Below are 25,741 nucleotides of genomic sequence, written 5' to 3' on the forward strand. Positions count from 1 at the left end.
CAATGACGAGAGACTGGGAAATCTTCCTTGTGTGATATGACTTTGAATTAGGTAGCTGACCGTTATTGATAGCTGTACTGGTACATGTTTGTCTTGGTGATTTAGACAACGGTTTCAGGAAATCGATTGACTACATGTACGCGACACGCGACTATTTAAGCGTGGAACCACATGTGTGATCTAACTTGGGATATCGATCAATCTAGGCAGGGAGCTGAATGGTCAGGTTTGATGGAGACACAGCGTGAAGACATAGTGGTATAGCGTACATTATGTATACCGCGTTATATCGAAGGAAACCTGGACAGTCATCCCTTGCATCTAACCTTCCCAACAGCCACACAATCAATACAAGGTAAGGCATCATTCTTATATGCATATATATATATATAATGAATATAGATTATATATATTTATATATATTTGGAGATAGAAGAGTTCTCATTGAATCACCCTGCAGAACGTTATAGAACGGCCTCCACAGAAGGAGGTTGATAATCCATCCATTGAAAATAAATAAATTGTCACTATAAACCAGTTGCATGAAATTCAAATACATGTGTCTACAAACGAATCGTGGGTGTATTAGTAGAATATCCTTCAGTACTCGACAACGAATTATTAACACATAACTAAACGTAACAAATCTCGATCTTAATAACTATACAAGGATGAGCTATTTTCCCGTCACAGCAGAACGTGATTGTTTAAGTGGGCTCTCGGTTGTCATAGCAGACCATACACTAGCACGTTACCACAATATGTCGTTCATTCAATATTATCGACGTCGGGAATACACGGAAAGCATGCCATTCAGACACCCGCTGTCGGTCTCACTTCTACAGTTAATACATAGGCGCCATTCGTTATGGGTGATTGACGGTGTCGCTGCCTTTATGTAGTGCGTGAAATCTACCTTTACGTTCACGGGAGCATATGCTTGTATCAGTAAGGGGCCCGTATTACACACAGATGATATCATTGAGCGTGACGGCGAGTGTCACCCATGGGTTGTGGTAACAGTGTACATGCATCTCGCGGGCAACTGAGTCTCGGAGATGAGGATGTGAAACAACCAGTGAACGGGTAGGTTGAATGATGGTACAATCAATGCTACAAATTCCACAAGGAACGGTAGATCTGGGATGTACACGTTTTTTCTGTCTGCGTCAAACATTGTGTACACTTCCTATTTATTTAACTCTGCACATATTTCATTTGTATGTAAGTCAACATATTAGAATCGTACATTCTGTTTGGTCGGAAAGTGCCATATAATCTACCCTAGACAATGTTATTGCTAATGACTCTGAAAGCACTCATCTTCTTTCTCAGGCTCCGCCAGAAGGCAGTTTCAAACAACAATTCACTCAAATACAATTATTAAATGAATGAATTCTTTATTCTAAAATATTCATATGTGGAAATATACATGTATTCTAAATTGAAAACGCATCATAACTAGAAAAGAAAGCATTGTAATGTTAAGTAGAATAGGCATTTGACATGTTAACTGCTTCACAGTACATGTACTTCGACTTTCCTTCTGTAAAACACGATGATGTCATAGTAGGGATTTGCAACTGACGTTAAAAACGTAAGAGTTTCTGAGCTATTTATTGCTATTTATTCATCTGTTGTATTTGGTTGTAAATAATTAAGGCAAGAATTTGCGGAGAGAAATACATGGATCAAAGCCGGGTGTCATTGGTAAATGAAATTGAACACTAACCTGCTAAATATATTATATGTACATTAAAAAACCGTCAAATCAAGAGTTATTATTTGCACCTTTGTATTACGGAAAATTGTTCAGGTAATACTTTGCAAAGAGAAATACAAATATTAAAGATTAAAGGTTCAAAACTGCAATAAAAGTTTTCAAATCTTCAGGGAGATAACCTTTTATTTTCAAACCACGGTAGTTTTTTCACCATTATACGATTATACCATAAATATGGTGGGCAGTCTTTGGGAACGCGAAATGGCAGTTGGATAAATTGGTCAGATTTCTCAGAACATTCCAAAAAGGTGTCACTAGTAGTGATACATGAAACAAATATTACTCAGGTTCAAGATTCCTGAGTTATACAGTTTTTGAAAAGTAATTGTTGATATAACCAACCACAGATATATATTCAGTTTCATCGCAAGTTGTTGTATATTTGCATTTTCTGGACCACGTAGTTTCATTTTTGTGGCTAATGAGTGTGTGAGCCTGCCTCATTAGTTAGTGTATGGTTTACTTATATGGGAGGGGGCACGGGTGGCCCAGTCGTCTAAGGCGCCGCGATTCGCAGTGCAGAGTTGCGTCCCTTGGGCACGCCAGAAACCTATGATTGTGGGTTCGAATCCCGGTTCGACCAGATTATGTTTCTAGGTTTGTCAGCACCATACCGTGCTCGTGGGTTTCACCGAGGGTGGTAAACGTCTGAGACCTGCATCACTTCGAGCTTTCCTCCCACATTAAGCTGACATGCCGTGATATAAATGGAATACTGTTAAAAAGCGGCGTAAAACCCAACTCACTCACTCACTATATGTGAGTGTTTCATTATGTTTGATAAGCTGTTGTTTTGATGTCAGTTCTAATAGGTTTTGTGTGAAAAGGCATGTTGATTTGAATCTATTGATTGGTCATTATCATGTTTTTAAATCCAATCAGAATCAAACATCCTTTAGTGTCATTATAGAATGGACAATGAAATAGAACGTTGAGCCTGCGAAACGTGATATATTTCAATCCAAAATAGTTCAGAATAATCAGTTTTTGATGATCTCCCAGACATAAAAGAAAAACAGTGATGAACATTATAAACATAGGTCGCTGAAAAACAGTGATGACACCATGTGTTCACGAGAAAGGTAAAAAAGTTCAGCTCTATTGGTAGCAACCGACTCACAAAATGATCATAAAAGATAATCGTTTGTTTCTAACGTGGCACAAAGCAATACTCCTGCCGTACAACGATGGCATGTAAACAATATCGCCTTGACCTGACAGTCAGTTATCAGTAATGATCCATATTGTTGTGGAACAACACACTGTCAACTTTCATGAAGCGTGAAAACCCAATCCATTAAATTAAGTGCCTTTGAGTAAGGAGTTGTGAAACATCTCCGTTAAAGTTACAATGTGGGATATCATCGCGCTTCATGTTGGCAAGCAACCTGTCGTATTTAGAAGTTTCTCTTCACGTCCATCATAACAGTTTTTTAATAACATGACCAGTTCTTTGATGATTAAACCTTGATTGAAAAGCTTATTTAAAAGTAAAATGTGTTTTTCCGTAACATTTGAACAATATTTATATGTTTAACACATTGGGAAACATAGACCCATTAAGCTGGGTTATATTGCTCGACATAAAGGGGAAATTCGCAATGAGGAAAGCAAAATCATCCCTCTTTTCGTGCAGCTTGGAATGTGGCTGCCATTAATTTGAATTACTATATATAGATCGACATAGGACACCAAATATGGTTTGTCAGTTGTTTCGTGTGCTTCTAGACCTGTCAGCACAAAAACAAAGTTTCTTGTGGGTTTTACCAACATTCATTATAGATGAAATACAGTTCAAAGTGATGATAAACTCCCCTCTCTCACTCACTCACTCACAAACGAACGAACGAAGACATGCATGAGATGATTCGTATGTCTTTTAATAACATATGATTATTTCGTCCTTCCAGGGCTCCCCAGCATCCTAAAGATAATGTCAATGAAGCTTCTACGAACGAAAAAGGAACCAGGTCGCATATTGTCTCTGAGAAGACTGCTGTGGAATCCAGGACTGAAGATGCGGTCAAAACTAGATCCACCATTACCAGAAAGACATCTGAACTGAAGTCACGACGACAAGATGGCAGACATGCAGGGAGGCCTGGAACCAGTCATCGACACAGAGATCACCCAAGGCCTCATGGGAAGACATCAGCAACCGATGAAGTAATACGTGGTAATGTGACAGTGGAATGTCCGTCCACAGCCAAAATTGTCCGGATCTTCACAAGCAGCACGTTTACAGGTACCCTTTTCAACTCTGTCATGGTTAAGTGAGTGAGTATGGTTTTACGCCGCTTTTAGCAATATTCCAGCAATATCACGATGGGGGAAACCAGAAATGAGCTTCACACATTGTACCCATGTCGGGAATGGAACCCGGGTCTTCGGTGTGACGAGCAAACGCTTTAACCACTAGGCTACCCGACCGTCCCTGTCATGGTTAAGGATACCTGGGCATTGTTTCGCGAACACCTGGTATCATTACTATTTGATAGTAGTTCAATACCACATGCTCATGATATAGTCGGAATCGTACACTCGACTCTGCTTCATGTAGAAATTTCTATTGGCTGTGGAAAGGGTTTTCTTACTTTATTTATAAAGAATATCCGAGCCAGGGAAGTTGGCGAGCATCATTATTTGTATTGAATGTCCAGTTGCGCATGCGGTATCTGACTATATATGTAATGTTCTCATTAATGGCCCTGTGTATCTTCTTCTTCCTGTGTAGACACCTGGCACGAGCGGAACGCCCTGATGGAGAGTGCGTACCCCGCCCTGAAAGAGGTGTGTCAGCAGCAGGGGTATGAGTTCCAGGTGGTGGACATGAGATGGGGGGTCAGGGATGAGGCCACGGACGACCACATGGGGACAGAACTTTGTCTGAGAGAAATTGATCTCTGCAAGAAATTGTCTACCGGACCTAGTTTTGTTGTAAGTGATCAAGTTTCTAACTGAGTAATTTCAATTATCTGAAGATTACATATTCTTTAATAAATTCATGTTTAACTACATACCCGTGTAATGATATGCAGATGACATCCTGATGTATTACCTACACAAGTGTACCAGGAAGGAGAGGAACAATTTATCTTCAGTAAGGGCCTGGCATTTTTGTTCTAGTGAGACGGTAGAATGATCGGTCTTTCACAATTGTTTTACATCTTCTGTAATACATATAATTATCCCCTTTTTCAGACATTTTTAAGTCACAAGTATGGTTACCGTGACTTCCCAAACAAAATCGAAGCAACTGAATTTGACAAACTGTTTGCTGCTGTGGAAGAGGAAGAAGCATTAATGCTCCTTAAGACGTATGTACATGCCCATCAGAAGGTGAAATGGGCTTATCATCGCGTTCCAAATTATTGTACTTATGTTGTGACGTGCATGCTCATGTGTGTGGCTGCTTGTACTGTTTGACTAGTGCCAGTTTTATCGTGCTTGCCCCCTGAGATGCCATGCCACAGCTTAACATGTATACCACACTCAGACAAAGTGTCAGTCTCCGAGTCCTTGTGTTATGTCCTAAATGGCGAACGGCAGGCAGGGTAACAATTTGTAACATATTTTAACGTCCTTTGGTATGACGCGACTGGGCAACGAACCACCTACCCTTCGCCATCTTTTCAGGTGTTCTATGCACAAGAGCATGGAGGCGGCCTTGCGACAACGTGGATAACTTAAAGATTTAAGAACAGACGTTGTAAACCTATATTTACTTATATGCATCGTATAATGTCGTGTATTGTATTTACATGTTTGTAACATGATAAAAAAAATCGCATAACGAATGTGTGTAATTACGAAATGCACTGTGTTCATGTTTCTTCATTTTGTTTATGATAGATATATATATGTAGGAACAATTGAGTATAAACGAAAACTTCCTATCTCTACTTAACATCAGTTGGTTCAAGAGGGATAACAATGCTGTGCCCCCGACGTATTTCCTTCAACCAATCAGCTCCATTCTACCCGAGTTCCGAGATGAGAATGAGGAAAAGCGGAAGTCTGCGAAAACAGCCTGGTATGATCAGAATGCAATCATGCAGAAAGCCCTTGTGAAAGCAGCCAACCAGACACTCGATACAAAGGCAGCTCATCGCTACGTCATGTCTGGTTTGTAACCCTCACTTGTCCTCTTTACGTTTTGTGTCTTGATTATGAGTGTTCCATTCAAGCATTCCTATTGATGACAGCGTTTATGCCTTCAGGTTTTACTTAGAGTGGCGTTGTATTGTTTTCAGTGACAGAGGCAGAAATCACACGAGGGATAGCGGAGTCTGAAGATAGGTTGTCCAGCTGTTTGTGGTTTCACCGACACATTGATGCCATAGATAAACAGGAACCAGGCTACATTCTCAGCAGATATAAGGGTAGGACCTTGTAAATTTGTTACCTGTGATAAGAATATTGTCACTTTACAATTAATAGTTTGCTACAAAGAACAAAATCAATTATTAGTATTCCCCAGTGTTAACATAGCATATTGAAATCCACAACTATTCTTGTTCAATAGTCTCAACATCTAACAAAGTTATATACCATCATGCAAAAATGATGATATCAGGAAATTGTTATTACGAAAGCAGTAGCTCTTTTGTTGTCAAACTACAATGTCAAGGTAATAACACGGTCAACATTTGTTAACAATTATGTCACCATAAGAACATTATGTGATATATGACAATTGTCATTATTATAGAATGCCTTGGACCTGAGGAGAGAGTCAAAGAATCTCAGGTTCTCTTGGCTGATCTACGGGACAAAAGACTTCCTGTCTTGTTGTCATCTGATAATCACAAAAAATACAACATCGAATGGACCGAGAGTGGTGAGTATTGTGCCAGTTATTATGTATATTAAATCAAGGAAACGTATTTGAATATTGTGGGAAGACATACACATATGTTCCTTTGTTTTTTGTCAAAAGGGGTAGATCCTACAAAGAGTAAAAGACACGAGGCCTACATCAAACAGCTGTGTCATGATTTCACGGAGGACATTTCAAAGAAAGTGATGCAAGTCATTGAGGATAGGAAGAGAACAGATTTGGCCAACCCTTTGTATGGAGAGATTGTCGAACATACAGTCTTCTGTCAGGCGAAATGCAAAGCTTTTCATGGACGACAGGAAACGCTAGACGTAAGTTTTGTTGCTATTTTTCAGTTTGAGTATTTTTTTGTAACACATCTTTGCTATGATAACGACGGCGATAGTATTATGCTTTTACGATGATGACTGCAATATGAACATGCAAAACAACAACATTCGTCAATGATAAAGGGATTGTCACTTAACAACGTACCTTTCCTTCGACTCATACATCTACGCATCGCTATTGTAGAACGTTATCTGTCTTTAATTTTAGCTCATAACGAAATATCTTCAAGGAACTTCTAGAACGCCTTTCATTGTGCACGGACCTTCAGGCTGTGGGAAGACATCCATTGTTGCCATGGCAGCTACATTAGCACTCCAAAGCTTCAACAGCAAGGCTGGGATGGTCATAAGGTATAATAACTTCTGTCAACTCAGGATAATTGAGGAAATACCTTGTACTGGCATATATTACTTTTGTCATTTATAAACATATTGTTTTCTTTTATGAACGACAAAATAATCACAACTTGCCCTCTATTAACCTGAAACTAAATTTTGACCTTTCAAAGGGCATGTAAAGTGAAAAAAAGGATTGCAATCTTGTTGCCAAGAGAAACAATCATAACATTCGTAGAAAGTATGGAAATGTCCAATGAAAGTGATTAAATCTTACGCTAAGTATTCGGATACCTCAACAAAACTATTTGGGGGCGTGGCCTAGAGCTACAGGCCCCACAGTGTAGCAGCTCGTAACAAATGCATTCATTGGGTGATAGGCACACTGGGTTGTAGCCTTTATCTACTATATAGTCTATCTTTTGGTGCTTAGCAGCTATACGGTTACGTCAGGAAGCGGCCAATATTTCTGTGATCTGTTTCTGTTGATCCTACAATACATAACATTGCATATCTTGTCCCTGGGGCGGTCGGGTAAACTACAGGTTAAATCGTTCGCTCGTCACGCCGAGGACCTCGATTCCCGACATGGCTACATTGTGTGAAGCCCATTTCTGGTGTCTTAGCTGTGATATTGCTGGAATATTGCTAAAAGCGGCGTAAAACCAAACTCACTCACTCACACTGTTCCGGTCCTCTTCCACAATGAATGCCTGTCAGGGACTACTCACGTGAGCAGACAACTGAAGGCATCGTCAATGGTGTTACTAATAAAGCATAAGGTGTGGAAACGGTAATCTAACAGATGAGCAGACAGAAAAAGCCCCGTAATGTGATTAAAAGATCTGAGGATGAACCAGGCAGAACCAGCCAATCAAACATTTTGCAGGATGTCAAACACCAGGGACACGTTTAAACCCCAGTGGCGGATTTCATTCAGGGGCGATTTCGCCTGTCATTGTCTACGCTATTTCCCTGTTTCAAATTTAACTTTGATAAAGCATTTAGGATTAAGTATAAGCCCTAAAGTATTGAAATCTGCCATGTTGAGTTTACTCGCACCATAAAGTTCCCTATATTAGCTGTATATATGCCGAATCCCGGTTCACCCCGATTATGTTTCTAGAATTGTCAGCACCATACCCGTGCTCGTGGGTTTCATCGAAGTGGTAAACGTCTAAGACCTGCATCGCCGCGATATAACTGGAATAATGTTAAAATCGGCGTTAAACCCAACTCACTCACTTACTCACTGTATATATGCTTTAAACATTGTGCGTGGACATGGGAGTTCTTTGAAAGAACCTGGCATTGTGTTTTTTTAAACTGTACAAAGGGTAAACACAATGATGTTACAGTACTGATGTGCATGTTCTAACTCATCAGATTCATTGGAACTACACCTGACAGTTCAACCATAGGTGCATTGTTGTCCAGTGTGACGTCACAGATATGGAGGATTTATGGTGACGATGAAGACCAGGAGCTGCCTGCTGTAAGAACCGTGTCTCCTCTCCATAGTGCAGCTAAATTGTTAGTTTTGTCTCACTGTTTCGAAGTGCAGCCAAGTTGTCACATATTTGAATCTTCAAAGTGTGGTCATGTGGGTAGAGATGTTAATAGTGTTGTCTTTGCAACAAACCAATCTGATGAAGTTCGTGTCACAATTCAATAAATATGTAAATACAGTAGAACATGGATATAACGAACTAAAAGGGACCGGAGAAATCAGTTCGTTATATACGTTGTTCGTTATATACGTTTTCGCTCGGTAACGTCCTCTATCTCAAACAAAACACAATACACATACACGTTAATACACGTATCCTCCAGAGTTCGTTATGTACGTAAATATTATATGATAATATATAGGAGGTAAATCTGGGTTTTTTTAACAGCTCGTTGTATCCGTTTGTTCGCTCTATCCGTGTTCGGTGAGACTCTTCCTCAAGGTGAAATCAAGTGGGTCAAGTTGTATCTCTTACTTAAAGTGTTGTCTAGTGGTTAAGATGTGCCTCATCTTCAAATTATAGTCGAGTGGATAAATATGTGTCTCTTCCTTAGAGTGTAGTCTAATGGTTTAAGTGTGTCTCTTCTTCAAAGCGTGGTCTGGTTGGTGAAGACTGGTCTCTGCCTTAACATTTTAGTCAGTGGGTAAAGATGTGTCTCTTCTTCATCAGGTTGTGTAGTTGGTACATAGGTGCCCCTTCTTCAAAGTGTAATCCAGTGGGTAAAGATGTGTCTCTTCTTCACGGGGTTACCTAGTGTGTAAAAGCATAGTCTTGCCATCGAAAGTATTATTGTTAGAATATTTCTAAAATTTAGATCATGCATCAAGCATTAAGACATGTAACACAAATGTATATTCAACCTTGGATTTATTTTTTTATTTTTTTTATTTTCAAGGATATCAAAGAACTTGCCAAAATATTCCAAGAGGCTCTTAATATGGCCAACAGTAATGAGCCTTTGGTTCTTCTGCTTGACTCACTTGATCAGTTCGACCCATCTGGAGGTGCTCGGCAGCTTTTCTGGCTACCTAAACAACTACCTGACAATGTGAAGATAATATTGTCCACCTTACCAGAACCTCAGTATGAGAGTTTTCCTCGATTACAGGTAAATACAAAACATTAGCTAGAAATAAATTGCGTTTCAATGTGTCCACGTTCCGACACCTGTTTTACAATGTTACATTCTAAGTATACTTTTTCAGGAAATGTATAGTGAAAGGAACAATTTCCTGAAGGTACCAAAACTCGCAGACAAAGACGTCGAGGGCATACTAACCAAATGGTTAAATGTAAGTCATCGTGACCTGACTGAGCAACAGAGGCAAGTCGTCCTTGGGGCTTTTCAGAAGTGTCCACTCCCTTTGTTCCTGAAACTGTCATTTGATGAGGCATGTCGTTGGTCGTCCTTTGCATCCCAGTCAGAGACAACTCTCCAACCATCTATTCGAGGAAGTATCAATGCCCTGTTTTCCAGAGTTGAGGGACTACATGGAAAAATCTTGGTGTCAAGAGCTCTAGCATATCTCACATTGAGTAAGTAATTTATGTTAGTTCATGCATGTAAGTGTCACTGGCAGGTTTCAATTAGTTGTGCAGGGTTGTGGCACTCATTTGTGCCAGGTTACGCCGATTGCGGGTTATCATTCGATCTGACTAGGTTCGATCTGATTATGAAACTTGGTATGTGACTACCATACCTTTTGTTCATCTCACACTAGTAGCACACCTCTACAACCTGCCTCACATTCGACTTTCTTCAACTCATCAAGACGGGAAACTGTGGTCTTTTCATAACAAAACATATATTAACATGTACTACTTGACGATTGTGTACATATCAGCATTTAGGAACGCATTTAAGGCGCCGCGATTCGCTGTGCAGAGTTGTGTCCCTTGGGCACGCCAGAAACCTATGATTGTGGGTTCGAATCCCGGTTCGCCCCGTTTATGTTTCTAGGTTTGTCAGCACCATACCCGTGCTCGTGGGTTTTACCAAAGTGGTAAACATCTGAGACCTGCATCACTTCGGGCTTTCCTCCCACATTAAGCTGACACGCCATGATATAACTGGAATACTGTTAAAAGCGGCGTTAAACTCAACTCCTTAACTCACATTTAGGAACCCTTAAAGCGTAAGGCTGATGGCATATATATCATTATTTATAAAAAGATTCATTTTGAACTCATATATGACTTGTTGTTATTATGTCTTCTTCAGGTAAAACAGGCCTGACGGAGAGTGAGTTGGAGGACATCCTGTCATGTGACGATGACGTACTCAATGACGTGTACATGTACTGGACTCCTCCTGTCAGGCGACTTCCGCCTCTTCTCCTGGTCAGGCTGAAGGCAGACCTGGGTCAGTACTTGGTGGACAGAGGGGCTGATGGCGTGAGAGTCTTCTTCTGGTATCACAGACAGTTCATAGAGGCTGCCACAGACAGATATTGCTCTGATCCTCAATTGAACCAAGTATTGCATGGAGCTTTAGCTGATTTCTTTGCTGGAACTTGGGCAAATGGTGAGTAATTGCACACAAATGATCCACATCTCGTATGTTTGTCTTGTTCGTGATATGAAAACATTTAAGTGCTTTAACCACTAAGCTACCCCACCGCACCCACACGGTCTTAAATCATACGGTCATGAATATGTTCAATCAATTCAGATAAATAGATGTTGGACTACATTTCAATTTCTATCTACCTTTCTGTTTTGCGAACACCCGGTGACCTCACCGATTTTCTGTAATTCATTCACATTACTTTTACTTCTATTTTGCAGTTTACGCCAAGTGGAATCTGTTTCAGCAGATAATCTAGACTGATATATTATAATTATTTATATTCATATTGGTGATGTTAACATTCAGGTAAGGCCAAAGCATATCTTGACAAGAAGGGTAACACAGAAACTGCTGACCGTAGGGCTGCAACACAGCCTGACAAATTCAAGACTGGTTACAATTTGAGAAAACTGAACAACCTGCCTTACCAGCGGACAGAAGCAAAGCAGCTGGGTCAGCTAAAGCAAGAGTGTTTGTTGAACTTTGCTTTCCTCCTGTCAAAACTGCAAGCATCGGGTTTAAGGTAAAATATATGACAAGCAAGGGTGAGGTAAGGTGAAATCGCGTTTTTACTTCATGTGCAATATTATTACACGTATTAAGTCACGTCCATGCACGTGTATGTTTGGCTGTTTTCACTAGTCCGGACTTCGGCTGAGTTCATATTGCGAGCACATTTCCACAGTTTAACATGGATATGCCACTTGGACACATAAATCTTACAAGTACCCATCTTTCAAGTATGTTGGCATCACACGGCAAAGGGATAGTAGCTTTTTTCCACAACACTACGGAGGCAGTTGCTACACTCTAAGACCCTGGAAACATGAACTAATCAATTCATAAGCACTCATTGGTTTAAATATTCAAATGCTACGCGTGACATAAACAACATCAGTATTATTTTTAATCCTGTTATTATGTCTCCATGAATCCAGGCCTATCTTAGAGGATTTTATTGCGGCCAGAAATGTGTATCCAAGTGACCATGAACTAAAGACTGTGGGAGAGAGTCTTCAGTTATCACAAGATGCTCTTGTGTCATATCCCAACGAGCTCCCTTCTCAGCTGCTGGGCAGGATCAAACTATGGGATGGCCTGGAGGATCTCCTGGCCGGTTGTAAGAATGCACCAAACTACTTCCTTGAGCCTGACAGACCCGTCCTAACAGAACCCGGTGGACAGTTGGTGAACTGTCTTGCTGGACACAAAAAAGAAGTGTATGGTATTGATATGACCAATGACTCCGACTTTATTGTGACATGTAAGTCTGATGATAATTAATGTCATATCAAAACGCCATAACATCCATTGATGTGCAAGCGCTGATTATGCTAATCCTGACATATAATCGTATTATTGTCTTCAATCTGCTAATTTTTCCGTAAAGATCCGGGTCAGGATAGGTCTTCAGCAACCCATGTTCGCCGTAAAATGCGACTATGCTTGTCGTAAGAGACGACTAACGGGATCGGGTGCTCAGAATCGCTGTCTTGGTTGATGCATGTCATCGTTTCCCAATTGCGTCGATCGATAATCAAGGTGTCAATCATTGGGTTGTCTTGATTTTTTACAAACCGCCGTCATATAGCTAGAATATCGCCAAGTGCGGTGTTAAACAACAAACAAACCAAAACAAACAAACCGTTCTTCTAACGTTCACTTCTATTCCCAGGTGCCTATGACAAGTCGGTGAAAGTCTGGGATGTTGCCAGTGGAAAACTGGTTCGGTCAATGGATGATGTTGGGGAAGACCCGGAGAAGGTCCTACTATGCTGTGATGACTCTGTAATAATTGTTCACCCAGATGAACATATACTTGGTTATGACTTCAAAACAGGTGCCCTGCTGTACGACATACACACAGAAGAAGGAAGACTTCTGTTCTGTGTGGGAGGAAAGGGGAACAGTATCATTGGAACCTTTTACGAAAAGTCAGTGTCACTTTATGCTGCCGACACGGGGACACTCCTAGAAACTGTGGTGTGTACTCTGCTTGAAAAAAAACAGGAATTCACAAGCAATACTGTCTGTGCTGGTACGTATCTGTGAACTAAAGGTTTCAAAATCCAAGCCTTCATTATCTGTTTCTGTCGCATGAAAAGGCACAGTTCGAACAAGATGGAAGCACACACAAAAATACAAATATTTGTCACATATGATTACACAAGATGCTCATTATATTGAAAGACATAGCTGTCACATTAGTGGCAACCATCCTGTGAAAAGGGCTTGTGTATTCTCTCTGACCAAACATTTGACCATAACAGCAAAAAATATTTCACTTTCAAGTAATTAAATTGTGGGGGAGAGAGTATTCACTTTGCATCTCAAAAATGACTATGCGGCTGTTAAATGTTACGGGGTCTGCCTTACACAAAATTTACTGACCTTTAGTTTATATTATTTTTTTTCTCGCTTGTACCTAGGTAGCATACGCTATATGGCTGTTGTCGATGATGACCAACACTGGGTATTTATTCTTGACTTGGAGACATCACAATTCATTCGAAAGAAAAAGATCTTCGAGAAATTCAAAGATGAAGATGGTGATGATGAACAGTACACAATTGAAGCTCTTGTTCTTTCTCTCAGCGGACACCGACTCTACCTTTCAGAAATGTATAAAAACGACCTTCAAGTATACATCACAGATACAATGGAGCAGGAAAGTGTCTATCCAGGTAGGTATTGAAGGTCACTTAGCCTTGTTCCTAAAGTGTAGCCACCATGATGAACAAAGTGAACAAATAACGTGATCTAGGCTACCAGTTGTCAGACTTTCATTTCGTTGGACGCGTCGGTGGCTGGGTCGGTTAGAACGCTGACTTTGTGTGCGATTAGGTGCCTCACTCTGGCAGTGTGGGTTCGAATCCCGGATGGGACTCATCCCCAAAACGTACATGAATCTGTACTTTACTGAGAAAGTGTTGTCCCAAACATAATATTTGACCACTTTCTAAATGGCGTTGTGTGTTTACACCTTGATGAAGCTGGAATATTGCTGACTGTAAAAAAAAATATATCTACACACTTAAATTGGCAGAGGTGATAAAACAATAATTTTTACCACTCACCATTAAATGTTTGAGGTGAAAAAATGAACTGTGACGTATACAGGATACAATTGTGAATAATTAAAGAAAATGTTTTAAGTGTAAAAAGAAAAAAATACTTTTGTTCGTCTACATATCTTTACATATGCGCTCCGTCTTCCGTTTTCGAATTTCGATTGTATTGCCTCCGTGTTCTGACAGGTAATGATAGAGACTCCTCTGAGAGGTTCAAGCTTACGAAAGATGGGAAAACTCTGTACTTTCCCAACAGTGACCATGTCGTTTTATGGGACTTACACACTGGAAAACGATCTGCAGTTCTTCAGCAAGGCCTAAGTAAAGTTTCATCTATGTTGATACCTACTGGTGACCAATATATGTTAAGAACAAATGCCTTACATTGATATAATTCATTTTCTTTCGTAAATAAATATGCTTTTAATTTTTTTCAGTGATTTTAATAACTTCAGTATAAAATAAACAAAATGGTAACGGGTGTGAGTAGAGTTTACATAATGCACCGTAATCAAACGGCCCTTCTCTGAACACATTAATCTTCTCATACGTTCTACTTGTGAAAGTGGTTCATATTCCAAGTGCTACTCTTATAATTTTTAGGAAGTGATATCATTTGAATGTTTGTATTCACTCATTTTGCATGTGTTAGATACGTCTACTATAATAGCGTGAAATGATCTATGAAAGGGGCTCCAGAGTATAATTAGTATTTTATTCGTCACCAGGCATGACCGATGTGGTGATGAAGGACATGACAACAGCTGTGTCCTACAGCGATGACAGGGTGGTTCGAATCTGGGATTTAACCAGGGAGGCAAAGTCTCACAGTGACGGGCAAGAAAGCGAGGAAGACATTGTAGACTCAAAGTCCCTTGTGGGCGATGATGAAGCTGATACTGGGAAAGAGCACACAGATGCAAAGGAGGAGGAAAAGAAAGCAAAGCCCATTGAAATCAAGTATGGTCACGAAACATTACTTCCTTGTCAGGCTAACACGTAGAAAATGGCCTCTATGGACAAGCATTGTTGCTGAATAGCGGACTTTACATTGTTTCACTTGGTAAACTAAACCTTATATCAAACAGGAAGTGTGTATCCAGCGATTAAATGTGCCCTGGCCCATTATTAAAGAATAACCTTCCTGTATTTAGATTTGGTTCTCGGTATGACCCTTTAAGTTCCTTGAATGCACGTACAGGAATACACACATAGTAACACATTGTCCTAGTCATTGCTCTCTGGCAATGATACTTCCACTGAGCGTCAGATGTGATAAATATCTCACATTGTTTCACACTTCTGAAACACAATTTGTAAACGAATTCAAAACGGAAAAACTCGAGGATCCAAAACAATTTGCACAATACGCTGTAGGAGCCCACAACATTTTTACAATTGTTATATTTTTAAAGGCGTTTGATGACGCTGCCAAACCCACGCTATGTTCTGCTGAAAGCCAGTCGCCGCATGACGAAATATCTTCAAATTTACGACCTGCCACTTAAGAGGGTAGTCAGACACATCAAAGTGGTAAGTTAAAACAATTAAGAGATAAACATAGTGTGTTTTCAATGTAGAGCTAGGTTACCTGTAGATTTAACCCCGCTAAATTGAATTTGGAACCGAACGCGCAGCGTGAGGTTTCAAATGTTTATCTCCATTCTACCATGACTAAATAAAACGCGAACTCTTTGGTGTTAGTAAATATACTGAGTGAAGCGGCATGGGTTGAGTGTTTTGAGTGGGTTGTCGATCTGAATTACGGAATCACCGAACAAAATATTGCGCTGTATATACTCAAGCAGTTTGTTTACACCATAAAACTTCACTCGAACATATGACAGGCATTGTAAGCATATAAGCATGGCAACTTGGTAAGCTAACGTGAGGTGGGAATCTCTAAAGAAAACAAAGCAAGCTTTGCAAGGCTTTCGCTCTATATCGCGCGTCACCATTATGACGTCATATCACTCATTGTGACGCCAAATATATGACGTCATAGTCGTACATGGGGGGGGGGGGGGGGGAAGCGCCAAAATTCCAAGCTCTCTGTTGTCTCCAAAACGTAAATACATTCCCTTTGTAGATTGCTATCGTGTTTTATGCACGAAATGTATTGCCAAACATCCTTTGAATATTGTAGTAACCGCATCTGTGCATTTTGTAACCTGTAATTGTAGATATAATTATTTAAATATGCCTATCGACAATGACTGAAAAAAGTACTATTCTATGAATATTAGCTTCCGCGGTGATGCGGCCGTCAAACCAGCTGTTTCAATCAGAGGGGGTTTATTGTGATTTAATAGTCTCTGATTGACCAATCAGAATCGAGTAAATTCCAAATTCATAGTAGAATATATATTAATTTCATTTAATCGTGTTTGGAGTTTTGGATAAGAAAATAACCTCTCATCAAGAATGTTTTAGAATGGCCTTTGGTATTATGTCACATTACAATAATAATCTTTCTGAAAGTTTGTATCGGAAAAATAAATTATTTGACTATTTTTCAGGATCTCTCGCCTTCAAAAATTATCCCCCTTGACGACAGTATGCAAGTCCTGGTACGCGTTAAAAGACGACTGAAGGTCGTAGACCTATCATCTGGAACTCTACTGAGAACGTTCGAAGGGAAAATGTCAGAGAACAGTTCAGATTTCACTCTAGTATCAGACAAGAAAGGTTTGTTGGAAAATATGACACAATAATACATATGTTCATCTAAACACATTCTTTGTACATTTCATTACCCTTAGTGATGAAATATATCGTTATTGTAATTCTCCAGTAGATATGAACCGCGGTTTTAAAGTGAGTGGGTTTGATTTAACGTCAATGTGAACAATATTTCAGTTATATCATGACGTGTCAGCTTGATATTGGAGTTAAGTAAGTTTCTTAGCCGTTTATCACTTTCGTGAAACCTATGGGTTCGGTGCTGATAAACCTAGAGACGTAAATAGGGTGAATCGGAATTAGGTCCCCGAATCAAAGGCTTCTGGCACATTGAAACGTCATATGTCCACTTAGGATAAGTTGTATTTCACACTGAAAGGCCACAGGCCCATAGTAAATTGTAAATAGTAAATGTTCGGTTGTGATACGTTTAACAGTTCATATTCTAGTTTTCGAGCATGATAAATGAACATTGATATTTATAGGAGGAGAATTATCAGGTGTTGACATGATCGATAAAATGTTATGTTGAGTCGGACTTTCCTATATATTTACTTCTTAGTCGTATTTTTTTGACAGAAAGTGAAAATTATCCTCAATCACATTATATCGCATTGCGTGCACATTTTCAATTCTCTATCTATGTTTCAATGTCTGCCTACTTCAATCATAGGTCTATGACAGCTGCATATAAATTGTATTAAAGCTATTCTCTAAATATTTTAAAACAGATATAAACAGAAAGTAGGGAAATATTTGTCTTGAAACGTTTCTAAATTTTGCATTTTTCTGAACCTAAAAAGCGTGCGATGACCGTTTATGTAAGTAGATATCAATACCTCTTTTGCGTAAAGATACGAAAAGCGAATCTGGATTGTTTGGTACACATTGATATCTCCAAACATACCCATAGCCGCATTCATTTAATAACGATTTCACATCATATACCCAATGGTGAAGTCCGTGGTTTTCATTCAATAACATTTTCTTGGTAATTTATCTATAGGCATTTTAAGAATCTTGAACGAATGCGTAAGAATTCTATTATATTGAAATATGATAGGCGGCACACGTCCACAATCACCATATACTATAACCCGATGTACATTTTTTTTACACCATGGCATCTTTTACAAGCATATTGATGGACCAGTTCAATAGCTCTGTATTCATTATCACCCCAGACCTTTGCTCCATACAAAAAGTAGGAGTTATTTTTGTATCAAATATTTAAAAACGGTTTTATATGAAAGATTATTTAAGTTTGTAAGATACCCATCGCTAATTTGTGACAATTCCACGATAATCTGCTTGTGAAAATAACACTCAGACCTTTTGAAGTTGTAGCTTTTTAAAAACTAACACTTTCGTTTTATCGGTGTATATCAGCAAAAAGCAACAGAAATATCTGTGCAATATCTTGATGCACCTGTATACCATCGCTACAATTATCTTTAATTTGTGCAGCATGTTCATTGATGAAAAAACGGAAAAGGAAAGAGTCAAACATATGTACGGTTGAAATAATGTTTAGATTGATCTTCATTTCTTCATTTCTTTACTTCTTGCCTATTTCAAAGTGAAATCATTGGAAATGCCATATATCTTTGATCTAAGGGATCTCTCCACCGTAAAGACTTCAGCTTATCTTCCCAAGTTTAACGATCAGAGGGCGTGGTTGGCCTATTCTGTGCGCTCGCTCAATGTCTCTTGGAACAAGCAAATCTATGTTATTGGCTTCCCTTTGTTCAAAACTTCCAAAGTTTTATTTTTGCAGGTTGCACTGGATTCACTCGGTCCCTCTGGAAATAACATACAAAATTAAATTGTTTCTTCGACCCCCTTCTCTACATGTTCTCCAGTACCAACATTGTCAAAATTACAATAAACATCGTTTAGGTTTTAATAGACAGCATCCAATTCAAGCCTAATAATATCTGTTCTCCCATGTTTGTACTAATTTGATTTCGTAGATATGTGACGTCACATCGTAATGTTTGTAATTCTTGTTTCATTGTACCAAGGTTCTTTCACTGGCCTAGGTTCGTTCCCATTTCAATATATTTCCTGCGAGAGACAAAGCGATATGCTGCCATTCCCCAACGGAGATAATCCTTTTCCCATAATCTGCCTTGAAGAATTGTGTGTTATGTTACACGATTGGTCATTCTGTGAAACCTCACAAACTACATCACCATAATAATTATCGAGTTTATGTTGTGATGACAGCTAATGTTGAGTAAAATATTAAGCAATGATAGAAGAACGTACATCCTGATAGATAAAAGGATCAGCATGTGTGATTAGGTTTCTATAATAATAATAATAATAATAATAATAATAATAATAAGACCTCGCTTTCGAAATGTCGCGCTTGCATCAAAAGAAGTTCCATTGTTTTCGGTGCCTTAGGTTTGGTACCTCCCAATCTGTTGACATTGGCATATTTTATTACTATTTCTACTAACCAGAAGTTGCATGTCCCACACGAGGACGCAAGGGAATCAAGCTGTATGATCTTACAACTGGAAAGACACTGGCCGTAATGGAGGCAAAAAACACAAAGAGATTTGATGACCTGAGGGTGAGTTTATTTGGCCAAGGCTATATAAATGAGTAAGTGAATGCTTTGATACATCAAGCACTTTTACAACTTTATCATGAAAACGGTAAATCAGCATGATTATAAATGATGCCATAAGACTCTAACTTCTCACAAGAACATAGAAAATCCATTATGATTGCCTTTCAACATTCATTATGCTTCACAGAAGAACAACACTAATTTACTGATGCACAAAGTTGTCTTTATGACAGCCATATTAAGAACTTTATGACCATTATGCACCGATTTGACAAAGATAAGAATCCTTAGACCAAGAAAGTATATTATTTTCTGTAACCATTTCAATAATATAACAAATCTCTGCTAAACTAAAAGTCGGTTGTGTGATTCCAATAATATCTCATGCTTGTGGTTTTGAATAACCATCAAGTAGTGATGGTACCAAGAGTTCGCAAAAATGTGAGCACCCTTCACAAACACTTGCAAAGGCAAGTCAATTGTTCTAAAAAAAACATGAGAACATATAGTCCTAATCGAAATAAGAAATTGCCTTATTTGCTGTTTGTATCTTCTAAATGTTGGACAATATATCTACATATAGTATTATAGCTATGGTGTTTAAGACTTCTGTCCTGTGGTTCCTCCTTCAGGCTAGCGAGAAGGGCACAGTCCTGATAGCATCTACAGATGACGGGCCTTGCTACGTGTTCGACGTACTGACACGTACCTGTTTGCATGCAATCAATCCTGTACAACTCAACTGCGATGACATTTACATCAACGACGCCGTTGTCACCAATGATGGTGCCTATTTTGTGTGCCAAGCAAACACAGTTCCCCAAAAGGCACCCGAAGAAAGTAACACGGAGTATATACCAGTTTGCTGGGACATACAGAACAGTAAGTACAATGTCACAACAAAATAATAACCAATTCTTTGATATATTTTACATCTATGGCATACTTCCTATTTACGCTGAAAGATGATCAGTTAATTAAAACGTATGCTACTATAAAGAGAACGTAGGCTCAGGTAATCTAACAAACTTGAGCACCACTATAGGTAAATGTTAGAAAAGGATGTGGGATTTTAATTATTCTAGACATAAATCATCACCAGATTTACACAGAGACAACAAACACATAGTGAGAATTTCAGGTGAGATTATAGGTCCCTAATAACTTCATATTCGTGGCTCGGGTGGTCAGGTTGATTGCATGTCATTTTATCCCCATGGCGTGGATCGATGCTCATAATGTTGTTATGTGGCAGAAGAAACTGTTTCATTGTAGTAACTGTTGGTGGCATCAAAATGTCAAGTGCCCTAGTGGCCGGATTTGAACCTCAACCGCAGTGAATGGAACATTCCAGAAGCTCTTTGTACTCTGGAGAGAGTTATCTACCCCTTGTTGTTTAAATGAACAAAGAAGGCTTGATCGCTGGAGAAGTTTCTTGCTTGATGTTGTAGTTTTTAGAAGGCTGGCTGTGTGACGTTTTGATGATATCGGAGGGAAGGTTCGCCCTATAGCCCCCGCCATTGAACAAAAATCACGAAAAATCGCGATTATTTATTGACGAAGACGGGTACATGTGTTCTAATACATATAAACTGATAGAGGATATTCCACGTGTCGAGCGAAATATCACGTTTCTTTCATATAGTGACGGGGGAAAGGAGATATTTTTAATCGTGCCTACTTATATACTTTTTGTGCAGTTGTCTACTGGAAAATTAAAAGATTTTATTACAAATGTAAAACCTCTAAACGTAAATTCTCCCTACCTATAACGCAGGTACGTTACACTCCTTGTAATTGCGACTTAAAAAGTACTATCGCGTAGAAAATATAAACAAAAGTAACACAATATATTTGAGGTCATTAAAATTCTGGATAATGCATGTGGATATATATATGCATAATCAACAAAATATTCTTGAAATCTACGAGATCGCTGTTGGAAGCGGAGGAATACACGCTGATCAAATAACATAAATGGAGCTTTGCGAAACGAACGGTCTCAGTTGACAAGTTAAATTAATGTTCACTGCGGTGAAATATCAAGTGCTGTGTTCACAGCAATAAAAATATCACTTTTCTCAACTTCAGAAACTTTCACACTGAAGTACATACTAAAAAACAAACCATTCTGACTATAATATTACTTTCAGTAATGACAAAACTTGGAAAATCTATTTTGTTGGCGATAACAAACATCATTTAGTGTTGATCACTTGGTTACAATCTGGGTAAGGGTCGGCAGCAAGGGGACTGAGAGTGGCTATATTTAGGAGCGTACTGGACAAAATCAGAACAAGGTGATGCCATTTGGGGTTTTGACTTCAGCTTATGCCCACCAGGAATAGAGACTCACGACATTATAAGCTATTTTAATGGAGTGGGACGGTCATTTAAAGAGGATGCAAAGCTTCTTTAACAGATCGATCACAGATAAAATTAACGGTAAATCTTGCAAAATCTGAATATTGTGTGTCTCAGGTCATGTATTCGGTTAATGTTAGGTACAGCACATCAAAGCAAACGTTGAAGCTACAGCTGCATCCTTCAGTATAGCAGCATCCTTCTGTATAGTAGCATCCTTCTGTATAGTAGCATCCTTCTGGAGTGATGTCAGGAAGAGGCTGTGTAGGGCACCATATTCACTTGTTAAAGCTCTATTTTATATATTTGTTTGTGGACTATTTTCAGACTGTTTTCACAAGGAATTAGTTGATTATGAATACTACCTTAAATACGTCAAGGATGGTGGCAACGACGACACCGGTGTAGATGTTTTCCAACTGCTTGATAACAGGACAATCATCTGTAACCATAACGATGCCTATATTCGAGTGTTCGATCTGAATACAGGTAGGTCAATCTTGAATATACATCCGTCTTCACAGCAATTGCAAATCCTACACATGATGATCTTTTAAACAAATAAACTAAGCATGTTTTTGTCCACAAAGAGGAGATGTTTAGGTAATAGCTTAACATAAGTCAATCGCCTTCGCTTAGAGGAGATATTTTTTATATCTTAATGATAATTTGGAAAATTATAATTGTAATACGAAGATGAATTAAAAAAATAATATATTTAATTAACATTGCTTCCTCTTGTGGTAATATCTTATCTCTTATATACAATCATTGTTTACTTAATGGCTGAAATATTGGCGACCAACCCATCCGCTTGATTAACAGTCATCTGTACAGAAATCTAGTACACATACATATATAGATTGGATAATGTACAGGAAAGAGGGAATATCATCCATGTTATTGTGTGTCGCTTCTTTCTAATTTCACCAGGAGAAATGAAGAAGAGGATTGACGGACACCTCAGTGCTGAGCTCAGAATAGGCAAAGCTGGGCCTTACTTCATGTCCCATGGCACCTATAGTGAAGACAATGTGTTCAAGATGACTGACAGGACCACATTTGAGACCATAGCCACCTTTTCCCCGGATTATGACGTTAGTTATCATCCTATAATGTGTTTATCAACATCAAGCATCCAGTTCAAAATATCTCAGACATCTCAAATGGTATAGTTTTGTAATTCAAGGTCGGTGGGTTAGCTTAATGGTTAAAGCGTTCGCTCGTCACGCCGAATACCCGGGTTCGATTCCCGACATGGGTACAATGTGTTAAGCCCATTTCTGGTGATATTGCTGGAATATTGCTAAAAGCGGCGTAAAACCACACTCACTCTTTCACTTTTGTAATTCAGTGTCTGGGTATTGAAATAACATACTAAACCTACATATAATTATGTATGTGTTGAACTGACCTCTATCGTTTCCTTTCTTTTAAACCGTTTACTTCAGATAAAATGTTTTAATGGTCTGATCTATTCACCCTTCAAAGCTCTCTTCGTGACATTTTGTGTCAATTTCTTCCGTTTCCTCAAGGCAACATGATATATGTAAGGTATAAACTTCATGTCATAAATATGGCCTTGTGTCATACTTTACAGATAAGAGATTTAGCTCTCACGGAAGATGGCTACCATGCCGTTGGTTACTTCAGAGAGTTCAACAAACCAGTGCTGTGGAGTCTAGTAGGAGGGCCTGAAGATGACCCACACAGAAAGGCGTACAAGCCTTTGTCCAGTTACCCTGACATATATGGAGCTGACAGTAAGTGTGACACACACTGGTATATTTAATCAAACACTGCAGTTGTCATAACCCCTTGTTTTATCGACACGCACAGCGTACGTATCAAGCTAATTCACAACCATTTTTTTTAATTACGCCATTTTTTTGCAATATTCCAGCTTTATCATTGCAGGGATCACCAAATGGGTTTCACATATTTTACCTTTTTGGTGTGTGTGTGTGTGTGTGTGTGAGTTTGGTTTAACGCCGCTTTTAACAGTATTCCAGTTATATCGCGGCGTCAGCTTAATGTGGGAGGAAAGCCCGAAGTGATGCAGGTCTCAGACGTTTACCACTTTGGTGAAACCCACGAGCACGGGTATGGTGCTGACAAACCTAGAAACATAATCGGGGCGAACCGGGATTCGAACCCATAATCATAGGTTTCTGGCGTGCCCAAGGTACGCAACTCTGCACAGCGTTACCCTTTTGGAAGTCAAGTCTTGACCCTCAGTGTGACGCGCGAACGCCTAAACCTTACCCACTCCCCTAGATTTACAAGACGCTGGATTGTATGATAAGCTATTGGTCTTACCTCGTAATCATATATTTGTATGTATGTTTATATGTAACTGACTGAACTTCAAAACAACATTTTGCCAACTGCTTGCATTGTGTCACTACCATAGCTATTCTCTTACCTCATGATTAAATATACGCAGCGGTTCAATTACAACTACAACTGCAAAAGGACACGGATAAGGAGGAAGATCCGGATGACCTTGACAAAGACATCGACGAGGTAGATAGTGACACCGATGATGACAATGATGACTCCCCAGACAAGAAGGATCTTGACGCAATGTCGTCTATCTCAGGTTTGTCTGATTTGGACCTAAAATCAGATATGTCAGATTTGGACTTGGATGCTGATGACTCATGGGACGAAATGGAAAAGCCAGAGAAAAAGACATCAGCCTGAATATCTGACTCAAACTGCTGACAAGCTCTAACAATAAAAACAGTTAGAATGTTAATACTGCAATATTACAAACCGGAACTTGTTATAGAATGTATATCAGTTGGGGTGTATGTCAGGGTTCATATCATGTTCTCTTAACACGAGAGAAGAATGATCAATATCGCGTTCCCGATGTTTGTAAAATTCCTTTAAGAATTATACAAATAGGTTATAAAGTCTAACCTACATGAATGTGAGAATCCATTATTATGACTCCTCACGACTGTAGTGTACAGGTCTTAGACGTTTACCACTTCGGTGAAACCCACGAGCACGGGTATGGTGCTGACAAACCTAGAAACATAATCGGGGCGAACCGGAATTCGAACCCACAATCATAGGTTTCTGGCGTGTCCAAGGGACCCAACTCTGCATAGCGAATCGCGGCGCCTTAGACGACTGGGCCACCCGTGCCACATTCAGAGTTGTGATCCATCAGTCCTGTTCTTCTTTATTTCAATTAGTTTATAGTTTAACTCCTGTCGTTAGAACTGTTTATGTATTACAAGACAGTAATAACTATATGTAAACATGCCTTTGTCACTTTAACAAAGGGGCGGTCGGGTAGCCTTGTGGTTAAAGCGTTCGCTCGTCACGCCGAAGACCCGGGTTCCATTCCCGACATGGGTACAATGTGTGAAGCCCATTTCTGGTGTCCCCCGCTGTGATATTGCTGGAATATTGCTAAAAGCGGCATAAAACCATACTCACTCACTTACTCAATTCTACAGACTTCCGTATTCTTGTCTAAAGTAGAAACTGATAATAATTCAGGACCAATATGTATACTTCTCCCTGAAAATAGAAGCTATATTTTGCTACATTATCGACGTGTATTATTCGTGAATTGATTGTTTTCAGTTTCATATTCATTATATACCTCAACAAGCAAGTCTGTGATACATGTCTCTTTACATTATATTTTAC

The 25,741-nt window shown here is 39.2% G+C and overlaps 1 protein-coding gene across 1 annotated transcript; it reads left to right on the top strand.

Annotated features, from left to right (window-relative positions):
- On the top strand, window positions 1-25,741 carry LOC139456037 (NACHT and WD repeat domain-containing protein 2-like). Its single transcript, XM_071237549.1, has 27 exons — window positions 1-355; window positions 3,694-4,028; window positions 4,518-4,720; window positions 4,985-5,100; window positions 5,697-5,908; window positions 6,037-6,165; window positions 6,495-6,623; window positions 6,723-6,934; window positions 7,161-7,303; window positions 8,675-8,783; window positions 9,695-9,907; window positions 10,005-10,335; window positions 11,021-11,323; window positions 11,675-11,891; window positions 12,307-12,632; window positions 13,044-13,406; window positions 13,798-14,052; window positions 14,626-14,760; window positions 15,168-15,399; window positions 15,855-15,972; window positions 16,959-17,127; window positions 19,593-19,705; window positions 20,338-20,587; window positions 22,397-22,558; window positions 23,003-23,166; window positions 23,670-23,832; window positions 24,516-25,741. Exons 1-27 carry the CDS (start codon window positions 273-275, stop codon window positions 24,773-24,775), a joined length of 5,445 nt encoding a protein of 1,814 aa, XP_071093650.1. The 5' UTR covers window positions 1-272; the 3' UTR covers window positions 24,776-25,741.

Source organism: Haliotis cracherodii, unplaced genomic scaffold (genome assembly GCF_022045235.1).
Source record: "Haliotis cracherodii isolate W230 unplaced genomic scaffold, xgHalCrac1.p SCAF_11, whole genome shotgun sequence".
In the NCBI taxonomy this organism is placed as follows: domain Eukaryota; kingdom Metazoa; phylum Mollusca; class Gastropoda; order Lepetellida; family Haliotidae; genus Haliotis; species Haliotis cracherodii.

Coding starts and splice junctions, on each gene's coding strand:
- LOC139456037 (XM_071237549.1), top strand. CDS start 273: ATGTATACCGCGTTATATCGAAGGAAACCTGGACAGTCATCCCTTGCA. Junction 5,909..6,036: donor TCATCGCTACGTCATGTCTG/GTTTGTAACCCT, acceptor TATTGTTTTCAG/TGACAGAGGCAGAAATCACA. Junction 6,166..6,494: donor CATTCTCAGCAGATATAAGG/GTAGGACCTTGT, acceptor TCATTATTATAG/AATGCCTTGGACCTGAGGAG.